General features: G+C 44.3%; 1 protein-coding gene across 12 annotated transcripts in view; it reads right to left on the reverse strand.

Moving 5' to 3' along the window:
* The window catches only part of FNBP1 (formin binding protein 1), a 159,712-nt gene that overhangs the window by 70,639 nt on the left and 70,387 nt on the right, over positions 1-18,686 (reverse strand). For all 12 annotated transcript variants that reach the window (XR_012094892.1, XM_037994172.2, XM_008005939.3 and 9 more), the window contains exon 5: positions 405-467. Coding sequence is in view for 11 of the 12 variants with exons in the window: in XM_037994172.2 (XP_037850100.1) it covers positions 405-467 (63 nt within the window). In the remaining variant the exon portion in view is untranslated. The remainder of the gene's footprint in view (positions 1-404; positions 468-18,686) is intronic.

The following is an 18,686-nucleotide window of genomic DNA, read 5'->3' on the forward strand; positions in this document are numbered from 1 at the left end:
CTTACTGATTGATTCAAGCTTAAATTAAATTGAAATTGGAAAATCTATAAAGACATTTCTTAGGCTGGGCACAGTGGCTCACGCCTGTACTCCTAGAACTTTGAGAGGCCGAGGTGGGTGAATCACTTCAGGGCAGGAGTTCAAGACCACCCTGGCCAACATGGCAAAACCCCATCTCTACCAAAAATACAAAAATTAGCTGGGCGTGGTGGCATGTGCCTGTAATCTCAGCTACTCGGGAGGCTGAGGCAGGAGAATCACTTGAACCCGGGAAGTGGAGGTTGCAGTGAGCCGAGATCGCGCCATTGCACTCCAGCCTGGGCAACAGAGGGAGGTTCTGTCTCAAAGAAAGAAAGAAAAAAAATCTATAAAGCCATTTATTTTGCTGTGCATTGTTCACTTACGGATTCAAGCTGCTTCCAGCAAGTCTCGATGTGCTGCTGTGCTTTCCGGCCATCGTGAAAGTTCTGCAAAGGGGAAACACACTGGCGATTAGTACCCTCTGCTTCTCTTACGAACACAGGAGGAAATATTTTCATCCACTTCAACAGCATCTAAATATTGAACCTCTAGTATGTATGCTCCAAATAAATTTAAGAGTTTAAAGGGGTAGCCGGGTGCGGTGGCTCACATCTGTAATCCCAGAACTCTGGGAGGCTGAGGCAGGAGAATCACTTGAGCGAAGGAGTTCGAGACAGCCTGGGCAACACAGTGAGACCCCCTCTCTACAAAAAATAGAAAAATTAGCTGGATGTGGTGGCACACACCGATAGTCCCAGCTACTCTGGAGGCTGAGGTGGGAGGATCACCTAAGTCCAGGGAGGTTGAAACTGCCACATCGAGCTGTGATTGCACCACTGCACTCCAGGCTGGATGACACAGTGAAACCCTGCCTCAAAAAAAAAAAAAAAAAAAAAAAAAAAGAAAAAGAAAAAGGGAATAAAAAGTTTAATGCGGAAATGAAAACAAGAATAGTCATCACAGATGAAACAAGTTTCACTTGGGGGAAAAAAAAGCAGTCACGGAGTTCCCTTTACAGCTCTAGGTACAACTGTATAAAATTTGAAGACTGGCCAGGCATGGTAGTGCCCACGCCTGTAGTCAGTTACTTGGGAGGCTGAGGTTGGAGGCTCACCTAAGCCTGGGAGGCTGAGGCTGCAGTGAGCTGTGATCGTGCCACCGCACTCCAGCCTGAGTGACAGAATGAGACCCCATCTCAAAAAAAATAAAATAGGCTGGACGGTGGCACACGCCTGTAATCCCAGCACTTTGGCAGATCATGAGGTTGGGAGTTCGAGACCAGCCAGGCCAACACGGTGAAATCCCATCTCTACTAAAAATACAAAAATTAGCCAGTGGTACGCACCTGTAATCCCAGCTACTTGGGAGGCTGAGGCAGGAGAATTGCTTGAACCCGGGGGGCAGAGGTTGCAGTGAGCCAAGATCGTGCTACTGCACTCCAGCTCTGGGCTACAGAGCAAGACTCCATCTCAAAAAATAAATAATAAATAAAATAAAATAAAATAAAATTTGAAGACATATATGCCACTTGGAAAAACGACAGGAATGTTTTATTAAGACAGCAATCACTTTGATCATCTTTTTTAACTGCTTTGAGATATGATTCAGATATTATCTGATTTACTCATTTAAACTGCGCAATTCAATGGTTTTTAGCAGTCACAAAACTGTACAACCATCAACACAACCAATTTTAGAATATTTTCATCACCCCTAAAAGAAACCTGTACCCTCTAGCCGTCACCCTCCATCTTCCTCAGTCCTAGGCAGCCTGTTTCTGTCTGTGGATGTTTATTCTAGATGTTTCCTATGAATGGAAATACGGTCTGAGGCCTTTGGTAACTGGGATGTGTTCATTATCTCCTAATGTCCACTTCGCATGATTTCAAGGTCCACATTGTCACATGTATCAGTACTTCATTCCTGTCTATTGCCAAATGATTATTCTATTATGTGGCTATCCCACATTTTGTTTATCCATTCAACAGCTGACAGACTTCTGGGTTGCTTCCAGGTTTGGGCTATTATGAAAAATGCGGCCGGGCCAGCACTTTGGGAGGCAGAGGTGGGTGGATCACGAGGTTAGGAGATCGAGACTAGCCTGGCCAATATGGTGAGACCCCGTCTCTACTAAAAACACAAAAACTAGCCAGGCGTGGTGATGCGCACCTGTAATCTCAGCTACTCTGGAGGCTGAGGCAGGAGAATTGCTTAAAACCTAGGGGGTGGAGGTTGCAGTGAGCTGAGATCGCACCACTGCACTCCAGCCTGGGTGACAGAGCAAGACTCTGTCTTGCAAAAAACAAACAAACAAACAAACAAAAGAAAAAGAAAAATGCTGCTACAAACACTTGAGTAAGAGTTTTGTGTGTTTTGTGTGCCTGGCTGTTTTCATTATTAGATTATTTTAAAACTAAAGATAAATTTCCCTCCTTGTCATCTGCAAAGGCCCTGAGGCAGGCTCTGGTGTGCTGTTAACCTGGGGGCTAGATCTGGAGGAGCCTCGGGGAGAATATCATATGAGGTCAGAGAAGAAAGAGGGAGTTGCATAGGGTCTTGTAGGCTTTTTTGTCTGAATGAACCAGAGTCGATGAGTAACTCTAAGATGTTGTGAAGGGAAAATTTCAGATGGTGGGAGGCTGTTGTAACATCCTGGAGATTACTGCAACTTGGACAGGTCGTATGTAGCGAGCAGGCAGTGAGAAGGGTCAGGTTCTGGGTGCCTTTTGATCACCCAAACCTCCAGGATTTTCTGGGAGATAAGATCAGATGTGCAATAATGAGCTGCCCAGGGTGACTCTGAGGTTGTCAGTCTGAGCTTTAGGCGAGGGAAGACAGAGAGAAGTGGGTCTGAGGAGGGAAGATCATACATGTAGTTTCACATGTATTAAGGCTGATATTTCTATGAGACTCCCAAGAAGAGAGATTAGCCGGGCGCGGTGGCTCATGCCTGCAATCCCATCACTTTGGGAGGCCGAGGTGAGCGAACCACCAAAGGTCAGGAGTTCGAGACCAGCCTGGGCAACATGGTGAAACCCCGTCTCTACTAAAAATACAAAAATTAGCCAGGCATGGTGGCGCATGCCTGTAATCCCAGCTACTCGAGAGGCTGAGGCAGGAGAATCACTTGAACCAGGAGGCAGAGGTTGCAGTGAGCTGAGATGGCACCATTGTACTCCAGCCTGGGTGACAGACACAGACTCCATCTCAAAAAAACCCCGAAAAACAAACAAACAAACAAAAAACCAAGCAGAGAGACTAATATGTACTTGGACTTGTGGATCTGAGCTCAGGGAGTGGTCTGTACTAAAGACCAGATTGGGAGTCTTCAGTATAAAGAGGGTAGTTAAAGCCAAGAGACCAAAGAATACAAAGATCCCAAGGAAGGAAGTGCTGAAATATGCAGAAATGTTAAGAGAACAGTGTTGTTTTTTTTGTTCAGTGACCTAAAATCACCAGTTCCCTAAATCCTTTATATTTTTTATTTTTTGAGACGGACACTTGCTGTGTTGCCCAGGCTGGAGGGCAGTGGCGTGATCTCAGTTCACTGTGACGTCTGCCTCCCTGTGACCTCTGCCTCCCAGGTTCAAGTGATTCTCCTGCCTTAGCCTCCCTGGTAGCTGGGATTACAGGTGCGACACACCATGCCCAGATAATTTTTTGTATTTGTAGTAGAGACAGGGTTTCACCATGTTGGCCAGGCTGGTCTTGAACCCCTGGCCTCAAGTAATCCACCTGCCTCGGCCTCCTAAAGTGCTGGGATTACAGGTGTAAGCCACTGTGCCCAGCCCCTAAATCTTTTAGTATCCTTCCACTGCACCGCCCTTGACTTGGTCAATGTCCTGCAAATTTCCCAGGTGCATTCTCCACCTTGTCTGGGTCCCCAGAGACTGACATGCAGGGATCTCATGAACCCTTGCCCTCTGGTTCTGATGAGATTTGCCACAAGGAGGTTCTGGGTGATCAGAGGGCAGGAAACTGTACCTGCGGCTTCTCCTCACTGAGATGATACAGGTTGGCTGGGTCCTTGGACCAAAGGGCACAGCTCCAGTCAGGCAGTGCCCCACATGCAGCTAATCTCTGGAGTTCCTAATCTGTGAAATTCCTGGAAGGCTCCTCCAGCCCTGTGAGGCCTGGGGGAGACATCAGCTCCCCATGTGACTAGCTCCAGGGCACTGCACCATCCTTACTGCTTTTCCTAGACTCTATTCGCCATGTTGTAAACGCTCCTTTTAATCACCGACCTTCCTTCAATTACTGAGTTTGAATGTGCTGTCTGTTTTCTGGCTCACAAGGTAAGCACTGGTGTTAGGGGTGCACTATGGAGAAGGTCAGGTGAAGGAAGGATAAAAACAAAGAGGTCCGCTAGGTACAACCTCAGAGCTTTTCCCGCACCTCGTCAGAACCTAGGACTTAGCCGAGTCAGAAAAGAGAGCCAACAACTGGAAAGGCTGGGAAGGCAGAGACAACATCAGATTTAGAACAGTGCTCCTTTATAAGGGAATGTTTTCTTGTCTCTCTTTTGAGGTCGAGTTTCACTGTTTTAAGCGCCTCTTTGCAGTCAGTTTTATCTATCCAGCATTTTTTTGGTCTCTGCAAACCTACGGGGAGCCCTTCGGGGCTTCGTTTTTCAACTCTTGTAATGGACACAAGGATAGAACAGAAAAGAAGGGATCCAGGCTGTGGGAGAATTAAGAAGTAGAGCTGAGGGCAGGCATAAGGAAACTCTGGACCTTGGTGGAGAACGTGTAGGAAATGCAAGTAAGTTTTCTGAAAGCCACACTTTCAGGGAGGACTCCCCAGGAGACCAGAGTGTCCATTTCAAACCACCTGGGCTCAACTGTGCCCTTTCTGGAAGGCACCTCTGGTCCTGAAAGTCTTTATCGGGTGACTTCTCTGCCAAGAGGAGGATCCCCATTTCCCTAGCCGGAGCACCGAGTTATGCAGTTTGCTGAAGAGATGCAGCCGCCCCCAAAGGTTTTACTTTGAGATTCAAAGACAGGCACAAAAAGAAAGAGAAAACCCCAGCACCAATTCAGAGTTGTACTCGAGGTTGACGGTCTATCTCTCCAGCAATTCTGAAAGTGAATGTTTTAACAAAGTGAAAGCTCCCTCCAGCTTGGGGAAATGCTGTGGGTGGAGAGAGGAAATGCACAGAAGCCCAGCAGACAATGACAGGCATTGCCTGGGACATGTCACCTCGACTTTCATATAAAAGAAATCTTCTCTTAAGACAAGAGTCTTAAAAAAAAAAAAAAAAGTCATATTTTAAAAACACGAGGGATGATTTTGATCGAAAAAATCCATAGAGTAATTCTCTTGCCACTCCTTAGTTCAAATGTATAATAAATAATGCATTTGTGTTTAAGGCACGGTGCGCACCTTGAATTTACTGGTAAGTTATCTCTCATGAAGACTCCTCAGTCACACCTCTCCCCGCATTATTAAACCACTACCTGAAAACTGCAATTACCATCGTACCATTTCAAGGGGCTTAGGAGATTGTGGGTGATGCCCATCTTCCTTCCTTCCAACCTTTTTTTTTTTTTTTTCTTTAAAACACAGTCTCTGTCGCCCATGCTGGAGTGCAGTGGCACAATCTTGGCTCACTGCAACTTCTGCCTCCTGGGTTCAAGTAATTCTCCTGTCTCAGCCTCCTGAGTAGCTGGGACTACAAGCGCACGTCACTACGCCTGACTAATTTTTGTATTTTCAGTAGAGACAGGGTTTCACCATGTTGGCCAGGCTGTCCTCAAACCCCTGACCTCAAGTGATACATCTGCCTCAGCCTCCCAAAGTGCTGGGATTACAGGCATGAGCCACCACGTCCAGCCCCAGTCTTTTTCACAGTACCTGTCCCTCTATCATTTATCGGGCCATAACATACAAAAAACTGTCTGTGCTGGGGGATCCTTTAGGAAATTAAGGGAGGGAACAAAAGCCCTCCTTTGTGCTCTGTGCCTACCATGACCTGAATAGCTGGGGTTTGTTTCTAGCTCTATCTTCCCTGCTTTCACCGGAAGAGCTATTTTAACAGTTACAAAGTTAAACAAATAAACCAGCTTTGCCAGATGTATTTGTTGTTTACCAACAATGGCAGAACATTTCTTCTCTGGACAGTGAGCAAGTGTGTGTCTAAAAAGTGTGCCTGCAAGCGCTAAAGAAGGAGGAATTGTTCTCTGGACAAAGATAAAAAGTGCTTCTTTTGGAGCCATAGAATGAAGTCATCACAGCTCCTTTCTCTCCTATCAGAAAAGAGACAGGAAATGCCATCTCTAGAGACGCAGAGAAATGCTTCTTACTTTCTGCTGTAATGAGATGCTTTTAGTTTATCTTAAAACATAATAATAAGCTAAACAAACAAACAAAAACAAACCCTAATAGTATCTGGGGTGACAGCTATACTTAATTATTTTATTTCAACTTTTTAGTTGAAATAAAAGTCTATACAGTTCAAATCACCCTTCAAATTTTTTTTTTTTTTTTTAATTTCCCAGTGAACAGAGGTGGCTGAGATTTAAAAAAAAAAAAAAAATCACAGAGAATCTAAAATAAGCAAGCATTAACTTTAAGAAAAACAACGATGGCAAAGCTTTTGAGACAATTTTACTGAACTGCAAGAAATCACAGACAGAACAGACAAACTCACACAAATGCTATGAGAATGTTTAGTATTCACACTGCAATTAGGTACGACAGCTGCTCATTTTTGCTATTTATATAAAAATTAAACCATTAACAGTTAAAAGAGCAAAATATGGCACTGATGTGAGAACAGCCCTTTCAAAAAAAAAAAGTAGAAAAAAACAAAGAATAAACACTCAACTGAGAACAGTCAACCATCTGGAATTTTAAATAAAACTCAGATTCCACAGATGCAAACAAAGGAACAAAAAGACTTGAAAAGGGCAAAGAAAGAGGGTGCTTCCAGCAAATATGCCTCTGACAGATTCTGTTTCCCATAAACTCATAGCATAGTAGTGGGTTTGAACATGAGCCGCTTCCCAGTCGGAATCAGGATTCCCAGTTTTAACTGAATTAGAACTCTAAGTGGTATGGATATTTCTATGGACCCTGTGGCGTAATGGCAAAACGCCTTAGTCCTGTACAAGTGGGTGTTTCGTACCCCACTTAAAACCCAAACCGGAAACCAGAAACATACACTAAGGGACACACATTCTATTTTTACTTAGCAAGGCTTATTTTTCCAAGTTCATCCATAGTAAAAATACCTTCTTAATGAACGTGTTCGAAGTTTTCTAAATGCCTACCTCCCAGAGTCATGCTCAGCTGCTTGTCTTCACCCCTAACACTGAGCAGCATGAGGCACTGGGACAGGGTCAGGTCTAAGCAGCAGAAGTTTCCCTCCCTACTTCTCTAGTGCTCCTCTGCTCACTGTTCCTCGGTTATTCTCACCCAGAAGGCTCCACATGCAGCAATTTACCTAGGCTTCAGTGATCTTTTATCTGTTTTTCAAAACAATCCTGTCTTCACATTCCTTGAAATTTGAATCCCTGGGCCGGGTGTGGTGGCTCATGCCTGCAATCCCAGCACTTTGAGAGGCCGAGGCAGGGGGATCTCTTGAGGACAGGAGTTTGAGAACAGCCTGGATAACATGGTGAAACCCCGTCTCTCTTAAACAAAACAAAACAAAACAAAAAAAACCAAAGCAACACACACATACACACAGAGAAAGAAAAAAAAAAGAAAAGAAAAGAAAAGAGAAAAGAAAAGAAGAAAGAAAGGGAAGGAAGGGAAGGAAGGGAGGGAAGGGAGGGAAGGGAAGGAAGGGAAGGAGGGAGGGACGGAGGAACGGAGGGAGGGACGGAGGAACGGAGGGAGGGAAGGAGGAAGGGAGGAAGGGAGGGAGGGAGGGAGGAAGGAAGGGAGGGAGGGAGGCAGGGAGGGAGGCAGGGAGGGAGGGAGGGAGGGAGGGAGGGAGGAAGGAAGGAAGGAAGGAAGGAAGGAAGGAAGGAAGGAAGGAAGGAAGGAAGGAAGGAAGGAAATCAATCAATCAAGAAATCCTAATTCCTCTCATGGAATGGCTCATTTTCTTGCCCGATCCCTTCTGAGGATATAAAGCTGTTACTTGCAGTACCGAATACAGAGAATCTCCATCAATGAGAGTTTTAGATAGAGTGCTAGGGGGATCATCCCATGTTCACTGCATGCCCACATGTGCACAGGGTTGCTCCAGGCAGGAGGAAAGCCATGTGAATAAAACCAAGTCCCCTGTGCCCGTGAAACTGAGTGGATCCAGAAGTAAGACAAACAGGGTAAAGGAATAAGGAGGGATGGGTGTGGGTGAAGGTAGCTATTTTAGACAAGGGCAGTCTGGGATGACATTTGAGTAGACACTTGCATAAAATGTGGGAGTGAACTTACAAGGGTCTGGGGAATACCCTCCACGCAGCAGGCAGAGCAAGTGCAGATGCTCTGAGTGTGAAGGGGCTTGCCCTGTTTGAGGAACAGCTAGATGCCAGTGCCACTAGACCAAGGTAAAGGGGACAGGGCCGGAGGGCAAGCAGGGGCTTGACCATGGACAGCCTTGCCAGCCACAGTAAGTATGTTGGAAGATTTAAGAAAGGAAGTGACAGCCGGACGCAGTGGCTCACGCCTGTAATCCCAGCACTTTGGGAAGTCGAGATGGGTGGATCATTTGAGGTCAGGAGTTCAAGACCAGCCTGGCTAACATGGTGAAATGCCGTCTCTACTAAAAATACAAAAAAAATTAACGGGGCGTAGTGGCACACACCTGTAATCCCAGCTACCTGGGAGGCTGAGGTAGGAGAATTGCTTGAACCTGGAAGACGGAGGTTGCAGTGAGCTGAGATTGCGTCACTGCATTCCAAGTCTGGGTGACAGAGCAAGACTCCATCTCAACAACAACAAAAAAAAAAAAAAAAAAAAAAAAAAGAAAGAAAAGAAAGGAAGTGACATGGCCTGATCTACATTATTCTAAGGTCAAGCTGGCTGCTGCAGGGGGAGGCTGCTACACTTGCACTCTCTCTAAGGGAGAGCTGGTGGTGGTGGCTCTGAGATGGAGATGGACAGCTGGACCACTAGCCACAGGGTGAGCACGGAAGCAGATAAATCAATTAGGAGGCTCAGCAGAGTCTCCAGATGACAGATAATGAGGCAAAGGACTAGGGATAGATGTGGAAGAGGCGTGAGAAGTGTTTGGACTCAGAACATTTACCGAAGACAGAGCCAACTAGACTTGTTAACAGATAAGAGATGGCGTGTAAGAGAAAAGAGAAAAGCCCTGGGTGACTATGTGTTTGGCCAGAGCACCTGAGTTTAAGAAAAGGTGTCCCATTTTTTGAGAACTGGAGGGAGTGCAGACTGGAATGGAACATGGATAAGGACTTTGGGGGATCAGAAGTTTGTTTTGGGGCCAGGCGCAGTAGCTCACGCCTGTGATCCCAGCACTATGGGAGGCGGAGGCAGGCAGATCGCCTAAGGACAGGATTCTGGGACCAGCCTGGCCAATACGGCAAAATCCCATCTCTATTACAAATACAAAAATTAGCCGGCCGTGGAGGCACATGCCTGTGATCCCAGCTACTTGGGAGGCTGAGGCAGGAGAATGGCTTGAACCTGGGAAGCGGAGGTTGCAGTGAGCTGAGATCATACCACTGCACTCTAGCCTGGGTGACAGAGTGAGACTCCATCTCAATAAATAAATAAATAAATAAATAAATAAATAAATAAATAAAAAGTTTGTTTTGGGGTAGGTTAACATGGTCACTGCAGTACACCACTCTGGAGCCATCATTCACACTTGCTGGACTCCAGGCCTCTGCTGACAAAGGTGCAATGGTGATGCTGTATTAGGCATCTAAGGAGAGATGTCAAACAGGTGGCCGAACAAGAATCATGTGAGATACAAAACATGAGTCAAGTAATTCTCACAATTCCCAGAAGAAAAAGAAAGTATCATTAATTCCAACTTACAAAGGAGAAACACAAAATCCAAGATCACATTTCAAGCCCATGAAATCAAGAAAAGAATTCAAGTGTCCTATTGACCAAGTATGTTATCCCATAAAAGATAAAATTTAAAAAGAAATTTTTTTTTAGAGATTCAGGGGGTGGGTCTCACTATGTTGTCCAGGCTGGTCTTGAACTCCTGGCCGTGAGCAGTCCTCCTGCCTCAGCCTTTCAGGTAGTTGGAAAAAAATTATTTTTTTTTTTTGGCTCACCAGACCAGTGGTTTTGCAGGTGAAACCACCACAGTGGTGAAAGGGCCCACTCTTAATGAACAGAATGCCACTTTTACATGTTCTTTCAAAACAAAGAAGATGGCTGGGTGCAGTGGCTCATGCCTGTAATCCCAGCACTTTGGGAGGCTGAGGTGGGCAGATCACCTGAGGTGAGGAGTTTGAGACCAGCCTGGTCAACATGGTGAAACCTCGTCTCTACTAAAAATACAAAATTAGCTAGGTGTGGTGGTGGGTGCTTGTAATCCCAGCTATGTGGGAGGCTGAGGCAGGAAAATTGCTTGACCCTGGGAGGCAGAGGTTGCGGTGAGCCGAGATTGCACCATTGCACTCCAGCCTGGGCAACAAGAGCGAACCTCCATCTCAAAAAAAAAAAAAAAAGAAAAGAAAAAATCAGAAATGGACTTGTAAGTAGCTAGATTATATACACAAACTCCTTTTAGTTTTTGCTTTCCTTCATGCTAAGCTTAACCTATTTGCTGTCATCTCTTATAACAACATTTTTGTTTTCCTAAATGTATTGGAGTCAGTCCATGCTGCAGAACTGGCTTATAGGAAATTAAGCCCCTTCATAAGGTCCACAAACAGGACCTACTGAACATCTAACTTTAAAAAGAATGTTATAGGTTTTAGTGCAGTATCCATTTTCAAACATTTCAGAAACCTCAGGAAAAGTTTTAAATAGTCAATTCTAAGTAATGTGGGGTCTGTAAGCATGCAGGTCTGAGGTTTATAAACATTTTAGTGAGTCACTGAAAGTACTGTATAATTGTTTCCTCTAGAACTCTTCAGATAACTACTGCCAAAAAGTGATTCTGCTTCTGGCCAACACTTAGTGAGTAATGAACCATATTTTCCACCTGCAGGCAGAAGTTTTCTTGGAATTCCAGAAAATGTTGGCAAGAACCTCCTGGTTCTCCTTCTAGAGCTACAAATCTTCACAAATTTCTCATATATGATTAGTGGTAATCACTGTGGAAAAGCCTAGACATACTCAAAGGCTGCAGCTACACCAAACAACCTCTAAAACTCTTTTCTTCAATAACTTGACTCAATGTTCAAAAGTTGCTGGTAAGAGTACATTTACAGTAGTTCTTACAGAGGAATATTATGTGTTATCAACTCTGAATTACCCACATCTCAGATAAGCTGATTCACACCCATGTTTATCGTTTCAGTGACATTTGGAAATCTATCTGTAAGTCTATAAATCTATCGATAATTCTATCTGTAATTCTATTATAATTCTCTGAACATAAGTTATCAGAGTCTTATCAAGAACCATAAATCATGTATGTTTAATCACGTATGCTTTGACCTCATAGTCTCACTTCTGAGAATTTAGTTTGGGGAAATAATCTTAACCCATACACAATGCAAACAGCTTTGGAAGTAAAGAGTTTACTACTGTATTGTTTATATAACTAAGTAAATGAGTCAAAAACTGATAATAGCCTATAAATCAAACAATACAGAATTAGTTAGGCAAATTATAACTTTGTTACAATAATGCACAGCTACTAAAATTCCAAATATTTTTTCTTTCTTTTTTAACTTCTCTTCCAATAACTTTGATAAAATTCTAATTATTTAAACTACACTTTTGGCTAGGCACAATGCCTCACTCCTATAATCCCAGCACTTTGAAAGGCTGACGTGGGAAGACTGCTTGAGCCCAGGAGTTGAAGACCAGCCTGGGCAACATAGCCAGCCCCCTCCCTAAAAAAAAAAAATGTAAAAATTTTTTTAAAAAAATCTAAAAACAAAAACGTATACTTTTGCAGGTAAAAACATGGAAAATGCTTACAATAGTAAATGAAGAATCAAGAAGAATACAAATTATAGCTATATAGCTATACTAGGATTAACATTCTTAACATTCTTTTCTTTTTTTTTTTTGGAGACAGAGTCTCGCTCTGTGGCCCAGGCTGGAGTACGGTGGCGCAATCTAGGCTCACTGCAAGCTCCACCTCCTGGGTTCACGCCATTCTCCTGCCTCAGTCTCCCCAGTACCTGGGATTAGAGGTGCATGACACCATGTCCAGCTAGTTTTTTGTATTTTTAGTAGAGACAGGGTTGCACCATGTTAGCCAGGATGGTCTTGATCTCCTGACCTCATGATCTGCCCATCTCGGCCTCCCAAAGTGCTAGGATTACAGGCGTGAACCACCACGCCTGGCCTTTTTTTTTTTTTTTTTTTTTTTTAGACTGAGTCTCATCTGTCACACAGGCTGGAGTGCAGTGGCACATTCTCAGCTCCCTGCAACCTCCGCCTCCTGGGTTCAAGTGATTCTCCTGCCTCAGCCTCCGGAGTAGCTGGGATTACAGATGTGCACCACCAAGCCCAGCTAATTTTTGTATTTTTAATGGAAACAGGGTTTCACCATGTTGGCCAGGCTGGTCTCAAACTCCTGACCTCAAGCAATCCACCCGCCTCGGCCTCCCAAAGTGCTGGGATTACAGGCATAAGCCACTGCGCCCAGACAATATTCTTAAATATTATACATATCTGCAAATGATATCAGGAAGAAAACTTTGAAAAATGAGGATTTTTGATTTATAAGGGTTTGTGAGATTTTGTCCTTTAATTCAGTTTTAGTAATATTATTTTTATATGCACCTGCAAGGACTGGCCACTGATTCCATTATGTCTAAAGAAATGATGAACATCTCCCTGAAAATGCAATTGCCTTAAGTGGAACCCACTAGGTGAAGAAGCTATAGGGCTTCCTTGTCCAGGGCTTCCAGGACTGCTCATGTTTTCCTGAAGAGACAGATGCAGGCTCAGATGTCAGGGAGGGAAGAACCTAAACTGCTAAATTCTTGCCGGGGGGAAAGGTTCTCTTTTTAGTGAATCTGCTTTTTGTTTTGCTTTGTTTTTTTGGGGGGAGGGGGTGGAGTCTTGTTCTGTTACCCAGGCTGGAGTGCAGTGGTGTGATCTCAGCTCACTGCAACCTCCACTTCCTGTGTTCAAGCAATTCTCCTGCCTTAGCCTTCCGAGTAGCTGGGATTACAGGCACGTGCCATCAGGCCCAGCTAATTTTTTTTTCTATTTTTAGTAGAGACGGGGTTTCACCATGTTGGTCAGGCTGGTCTTGAACTCCTGACCTTGTGATCCGCCCGCCTCGGCCTCCCAAAGTTCTGGGATTACAGGCGTGAGCCACCGCGCCTGGCCGTGAATTTGCATTTTTAAAAAATCAACATATTTTCACCAAAATGAGCCCACAGATTTGTGCATCAGGACAAACAATGGATAGTCATAACATTAAAATGAACTGCGTTATGATATAAAAATATAGTACATGTGCAGCATAAAAAGCATCTTTTCTCCTAGATACTTAAATAGAAGTAGTAATCCTGTTTTACAGTTAGATTTTTGGTTTTTTTATTTTTATTTTTATTTTTTTTGTGGCGGGGACAGTCTCACTCTTTCACCCAGGCTGCAGTGCAATGGTGTGATCTCGGCTCACTGCAACCTCTGCCTTCCAGGATCGAGCAATTCTCCTGCCTCAGCCTCCAGAGTAGCTTGGACTATAGGCACACGCCACCACGCCCGGGTAATTTTTGTATTTTTAGTAGAGATGGGGTTTCACCATGTTGGCCAGGGTGGTCTCAAACTCCTGACCTCAGGTGATCCAACCGCCTTGGCCTCCCAAATTGCTGGGATTTACAGTTGTGAGCCACTGTGCCTAGCCTACAGTTAGATTTGAAGACTTAAAGAGCAAACAGTGGTAGGGCTACAAAGGCAAGAATGCCAATGACCCCCTCTACTTCTATTTCCTTTGAAATCCATACAAAAAAAAAGGAAAGAAACATCATCTTTGCACAGAGAGCCATTTTTCATCACACTGACCCTTGTTCATCCATTCAAACACAGCAAAACCTAGGTAAAAAGCAATTTTCAACTAGTATTGTCCATTGAACTTGGACATTCTTTCTATGTGCAGTAATGAGATCCAGCAGTAATCTTGTAAATTCTAAATCACCCTTTTGGGCAGCCAGGATTCTGCCACTGTATCAAATGGCCCAATCTGTACTATGCTGATGGTTAAGGATGGTACTTAAGTAAGGCATTATTTCTAGTCAGCCATGAAAAATAGTAGCTGGCTCTAAAATGTTAAAAGCAGCTTCTTATTTCCTATGCCATCAACCAGTTCCACATTTTATTTATTTATTTATTTATTTTTCGAGATGGAGTCTTGCTCGGTTGCCCAGGCTAGAGTGCAGTGGCACAGTCTCGGCTCACTGCAACCTCCGCCTCCCGGGTTCAAGTGATTCTCCTGCCTCAGTCTCCTGAGTAGCTGGGATTCCAGGTGCATGCCACCACACCCAGTTAATTTCCACACCCAGTTAATTTTTGTATTCTTAGTAAAGACGGAGTTTCACCATGTTGGCCAGGCTGGTTTCGAACTCCTGGTCTCAAGTGATCCTCCCGCCTCGGACTCCCAAAGTGCTTGGATTACCACTTCAAGTGAGCCACTGTGCCTGGCCCAATTCCACATTTTTAGAAAGGTCATTTTAAAATCACTGAACAACTACCATATGACACCTGCTCACAGGAGGCCCTAAACATGCTCCATTTCCTACTTCCCTCCCTCTTTCTCTTTTCTTCTCTTCTCTTTCCTTTTCTTTTCTTTCTCTTTTGAGATGGAATCTCGCTCTGTCACCCAGGCTAAAGTGCAATGGCACGATCTCCGCTCACAGCAACCTCTGCCTCCCAGGTTCAAGTGATTCTCCTGCCTCAGCCTCCCGAGTAGCTAGGATTACACGCACGTGCCACTGTGCCTGGCTAATTTTTATATTTTTAGTAGAGACGGGGTTTCGCCTTGTTGGCAAGGCTGGTCTTGAACTCCTGACCTCAGGTGATCTGCCTGCCTCGGCCTCCCAATGTGCTGGGATTACAGGTGTAAGCCACCGTGCCTGGCCAACGTGCTCCATTTTCTGTAACAAGCCCTAATCGAGAAGCTCTGGGGTGGAAATGAGATTCTGTATTGAGTAACAGAATGATTACAGCAAGTGAAACCCGATATGCAGCATCTATATATCAGTATACCTGAACATTGTGCTAGGAGATTCATATCTGTCTTCTCACAATCGTCCCCACAACACCCTAAGGTGGCTATGATCAGCCTCAGCTTACAGATTCCTAAGTGGATGCTCAAAGAGTTTTCATAACCTGCCTAGGGCAGGGCTGCCAGGAATCCTGAGCAAGGTGGTTGGCTGGAACGCTTGCGTCCTTTCCTCTCCTCTGCCCACCACCAAGCAGCGGGCTCCAGCTTTGTGGACACAGAACTTCCGTGGCCTCTCCCCATCTTTTAAGACAGACCTGAAGCATGCTGTCAGCCCCTCATCACAGCACAGTGGGAAAGTGACTGAGTCTGGCCTCAGAAGACCTGGATTTGAGTTCTAACTCTGTTATGCTATGTCCACCAATAATTAACCTCACCAGAAGACAAAAATGATAGCATTCCACTGTTAAGACTCATCCTTACAAAAATTAGTGTTTACTAAGTTAAGTCAGGGTAGCCAAAAAAAAGTAAAAGCTCTGAAGGAGAAATGTTGGTTATTACGAGAAGGTCTTAAATAGCTCCTTTTCTTCTTTTTTTTCTTTTTTTTTTTTGAGACAGGGTCTCACTCTGTCACCCAGGCTGGAGTATAGTGGTGCCATCTCAACTCACTGCAACCTCCGCCTCCCAGGTTCAAGTGATTCTCATACCTCAGCCTCCCGAGTGCAGGGATTATAGGCGTGTGCCACCGCGCCCAGCCAAACAGCTCTTTTTCTAAGGCTAGCTGCAGATGACGACGTTCATACTGTTTACTCCAGTATCCTTGAAGGTATGTTGAAAAAAACTCACTGGAAACAAAACCATGCCTGCAAACATGCACTGCCCTGAGAGGGAGGCAGCCTGGGGGACACCCAGCTCCACGACAGAGCAACACGCCCAGCTCACTTCACCTTCCTGTGCTCCAGGGTCCTTATCTTGGGTAAAATCTGGAAAACTAGCAGTCCCCATTGAGGTTAGCTATTATCATCCATAGCAAGCACAAGGCTAAACACTCGGCCTCCTGAAGTGCTAGGACTACAGGTGTGAGCCATGACGCCCGGCTTCTAATATTATTGGAATAATTTTTTAAATTATCGTGATTAGTATACCACAATGCTAATTCATTATTTACTCATTCGAAATAATGGCAACAATTATGTTAGAAAACAGAAAAAACAGGCCAGGCATGGGGGTTTATGCTTATAATCCCAGCACTTTGAGAGGTTGAGGGGAGAGAATCACCTGAACCCAGCAGTTTGAGACCAGACAGGGCAACAGAGCAACACCTTGTCTCTACAAAATTTTTCAAAACTGGCTGAGCATGGTGGTACATGCCTGTAGTCCCAGCTACTTGGGACGCTAAGATAGGAGGATCACTTAAGTCCAGGAGGTGGAGGTTGCAGTGAGCCATGATCTCACCACTGCACTCCAGCCTGGGCAACAGAATGAGACCTTGTCTCAAAAAAAAGAAAGAAAGAAAGAAAAAAGGAAAAAGAAAAAAGTGCTCATGAGGCATTATATTAAAATAGTACAAACAGGTCAGGTGCAGTGGCTCACGCCTATAATCCCAGCACTTTGGGAGGTCGAGGCAGGTGGATCACCTGAGCTCAGGATTTCAAGACCAGCCTGGCCAACATGGTGAAACTCCATCTCTATTAAAAACACAAAAATTAGCCAGGCATGGCTGGGGGTGCCTGTAATCCCAGATACTGAGGAAGCTGAGGCAGGAGAATTGCTGGAACCCGGGAGGCAGAGGCTGCAGTGAGCCGAGTTCGCGTGACTGCATTTCAGCCCGGGCAACAGAGCGAGGCTCCGTCTCAAAATAAATTAAATAAATAAAATAAAATAGCACAAATACACACATTTGTTTACTGATATTCTTTCTAACGTTTTAAAAGGTTTCACGATTTTCTAAAATGTCATTTTAATTTAATTACAGAATGTTTCAAAAGAGCATGTTTACAGCTCCTCCCAACAGAACATCTGACTCAGAAACCTGTACTTGCAGTTCTCCTTAAAATAAAAGGAACACTATGTATTGCAAGATATTTAATGTGTATCTGTACCACCTATAATTTATTCCATAAATTACTATAATTTTTGATTAACAAAAGGAACTAAATCCAAAATACAGATATGACAGACTATAAAAAAGTCGTAACAGTGAATAAATAAAATATAAAACAACTTGGTCATAACGCAGCATAGGAATATGAGGGGGCACGGTGGCTCACGCTTGTAATCCCAGCAGTTTGGGAGGCCAAGACGGGTGGATCATTTGAGGTCAGGAGTGCAAGACCAGCCTGGCCAACGTGATGAAACCCTGTCTCTACCAAAAACACAAAAAATTAGCCGGGTATAGTAGCATGTGCCTGTAATCTCAGCTACTTGGGAGGCTGAGGCAGGAGAATCGCTTGAATCTGGAAGGTGGAGGTTGCACTTAGGCGAGATTGCGCTACTGCACTCCAGCCTGGGCAACACAGTGAGACTCTGTCTTGAAAAACAAAAACAAACAAACAAAAAAAGACAAAGCATTGACAAAAGAAACAAACAGGAAAAAAATATAAACCTTTGCAAGGTCAAGGGAAGTTCAGGGTCTAGGGAAGCAGTCCATGATCATGTTAAGATTTCCGGTATTTATTTTATCACTATATTAGATATTTGTACTTCATTCTGAATCTTAGTATTCTGTTTCACTGCATCCTTTCTGTCACTAAAGAAATCTTTAATGAATGGTCCAGCAGAGGTTGCCATCTAATCTAGGGCTCCAGTGCAGGGTTTCTCATACTCAGCACTATAGACATTTCGGGCCAGGTCATTCTTTGTTGTGAAGCTGTCCCATGTATTGCGGGATGCTTAGCTGCCTCCCTGGCCTCTTCTCTCTAGATACCAGTAGCAACCCCTTAGCCACAATCCCTGAGACAACCAAAAGTGTCTCCGAACACTGACAAATGTGGCTGGAGTAGGGAGTAAAACTGTCCCTAGTTGAGAACCATTATGCTAATGTCAACAGATGAAGATTCATCTCAGTTTACTGGCATATTGTTGTTTTAAACCAATGGGGTGATCTTAAGGCATTTATCTCTTCCTAACTTTTAAACCTATCCAAGGCCGTATGCTACACATTTATAGTTTAGAAAGAACTAAATTGAGACATTTTCAAATGCTTTCCTGCCCAAGGGCCCTGGCTGCTCTCTGTTGAATGCTTGTCCCACGCAGGTCCTAATCATCTCTCAAGTCTTGTTAAGGCCTTAACTGCAAAGTCCCTTGGGAAGCTTCTTCCTGACCCCAGAGCATGAGCATGTCAGCAATCCCATTGTACGCTCTCATAGCACGTTGTACTCTTACTTTGTAGCAACTACCATAATTGCAATTAAATAATCACTTTTGTCATTAT

Source organism: Chlorocebus sabaeus, chromosome 12, assembly GCF_047675955.1.
Source record: "Chlorocebus sabaeus isolate Y175 chromosome 12, mChlSab1.0.hap1, whole genome shotgun sequence".
Lineage (NCBI taxonomy): Eukaryota > Metazoa > Chordata > Mammalia > Primates > Cercopithecidae > Chlorocebus > Chlorocebus sabaeus.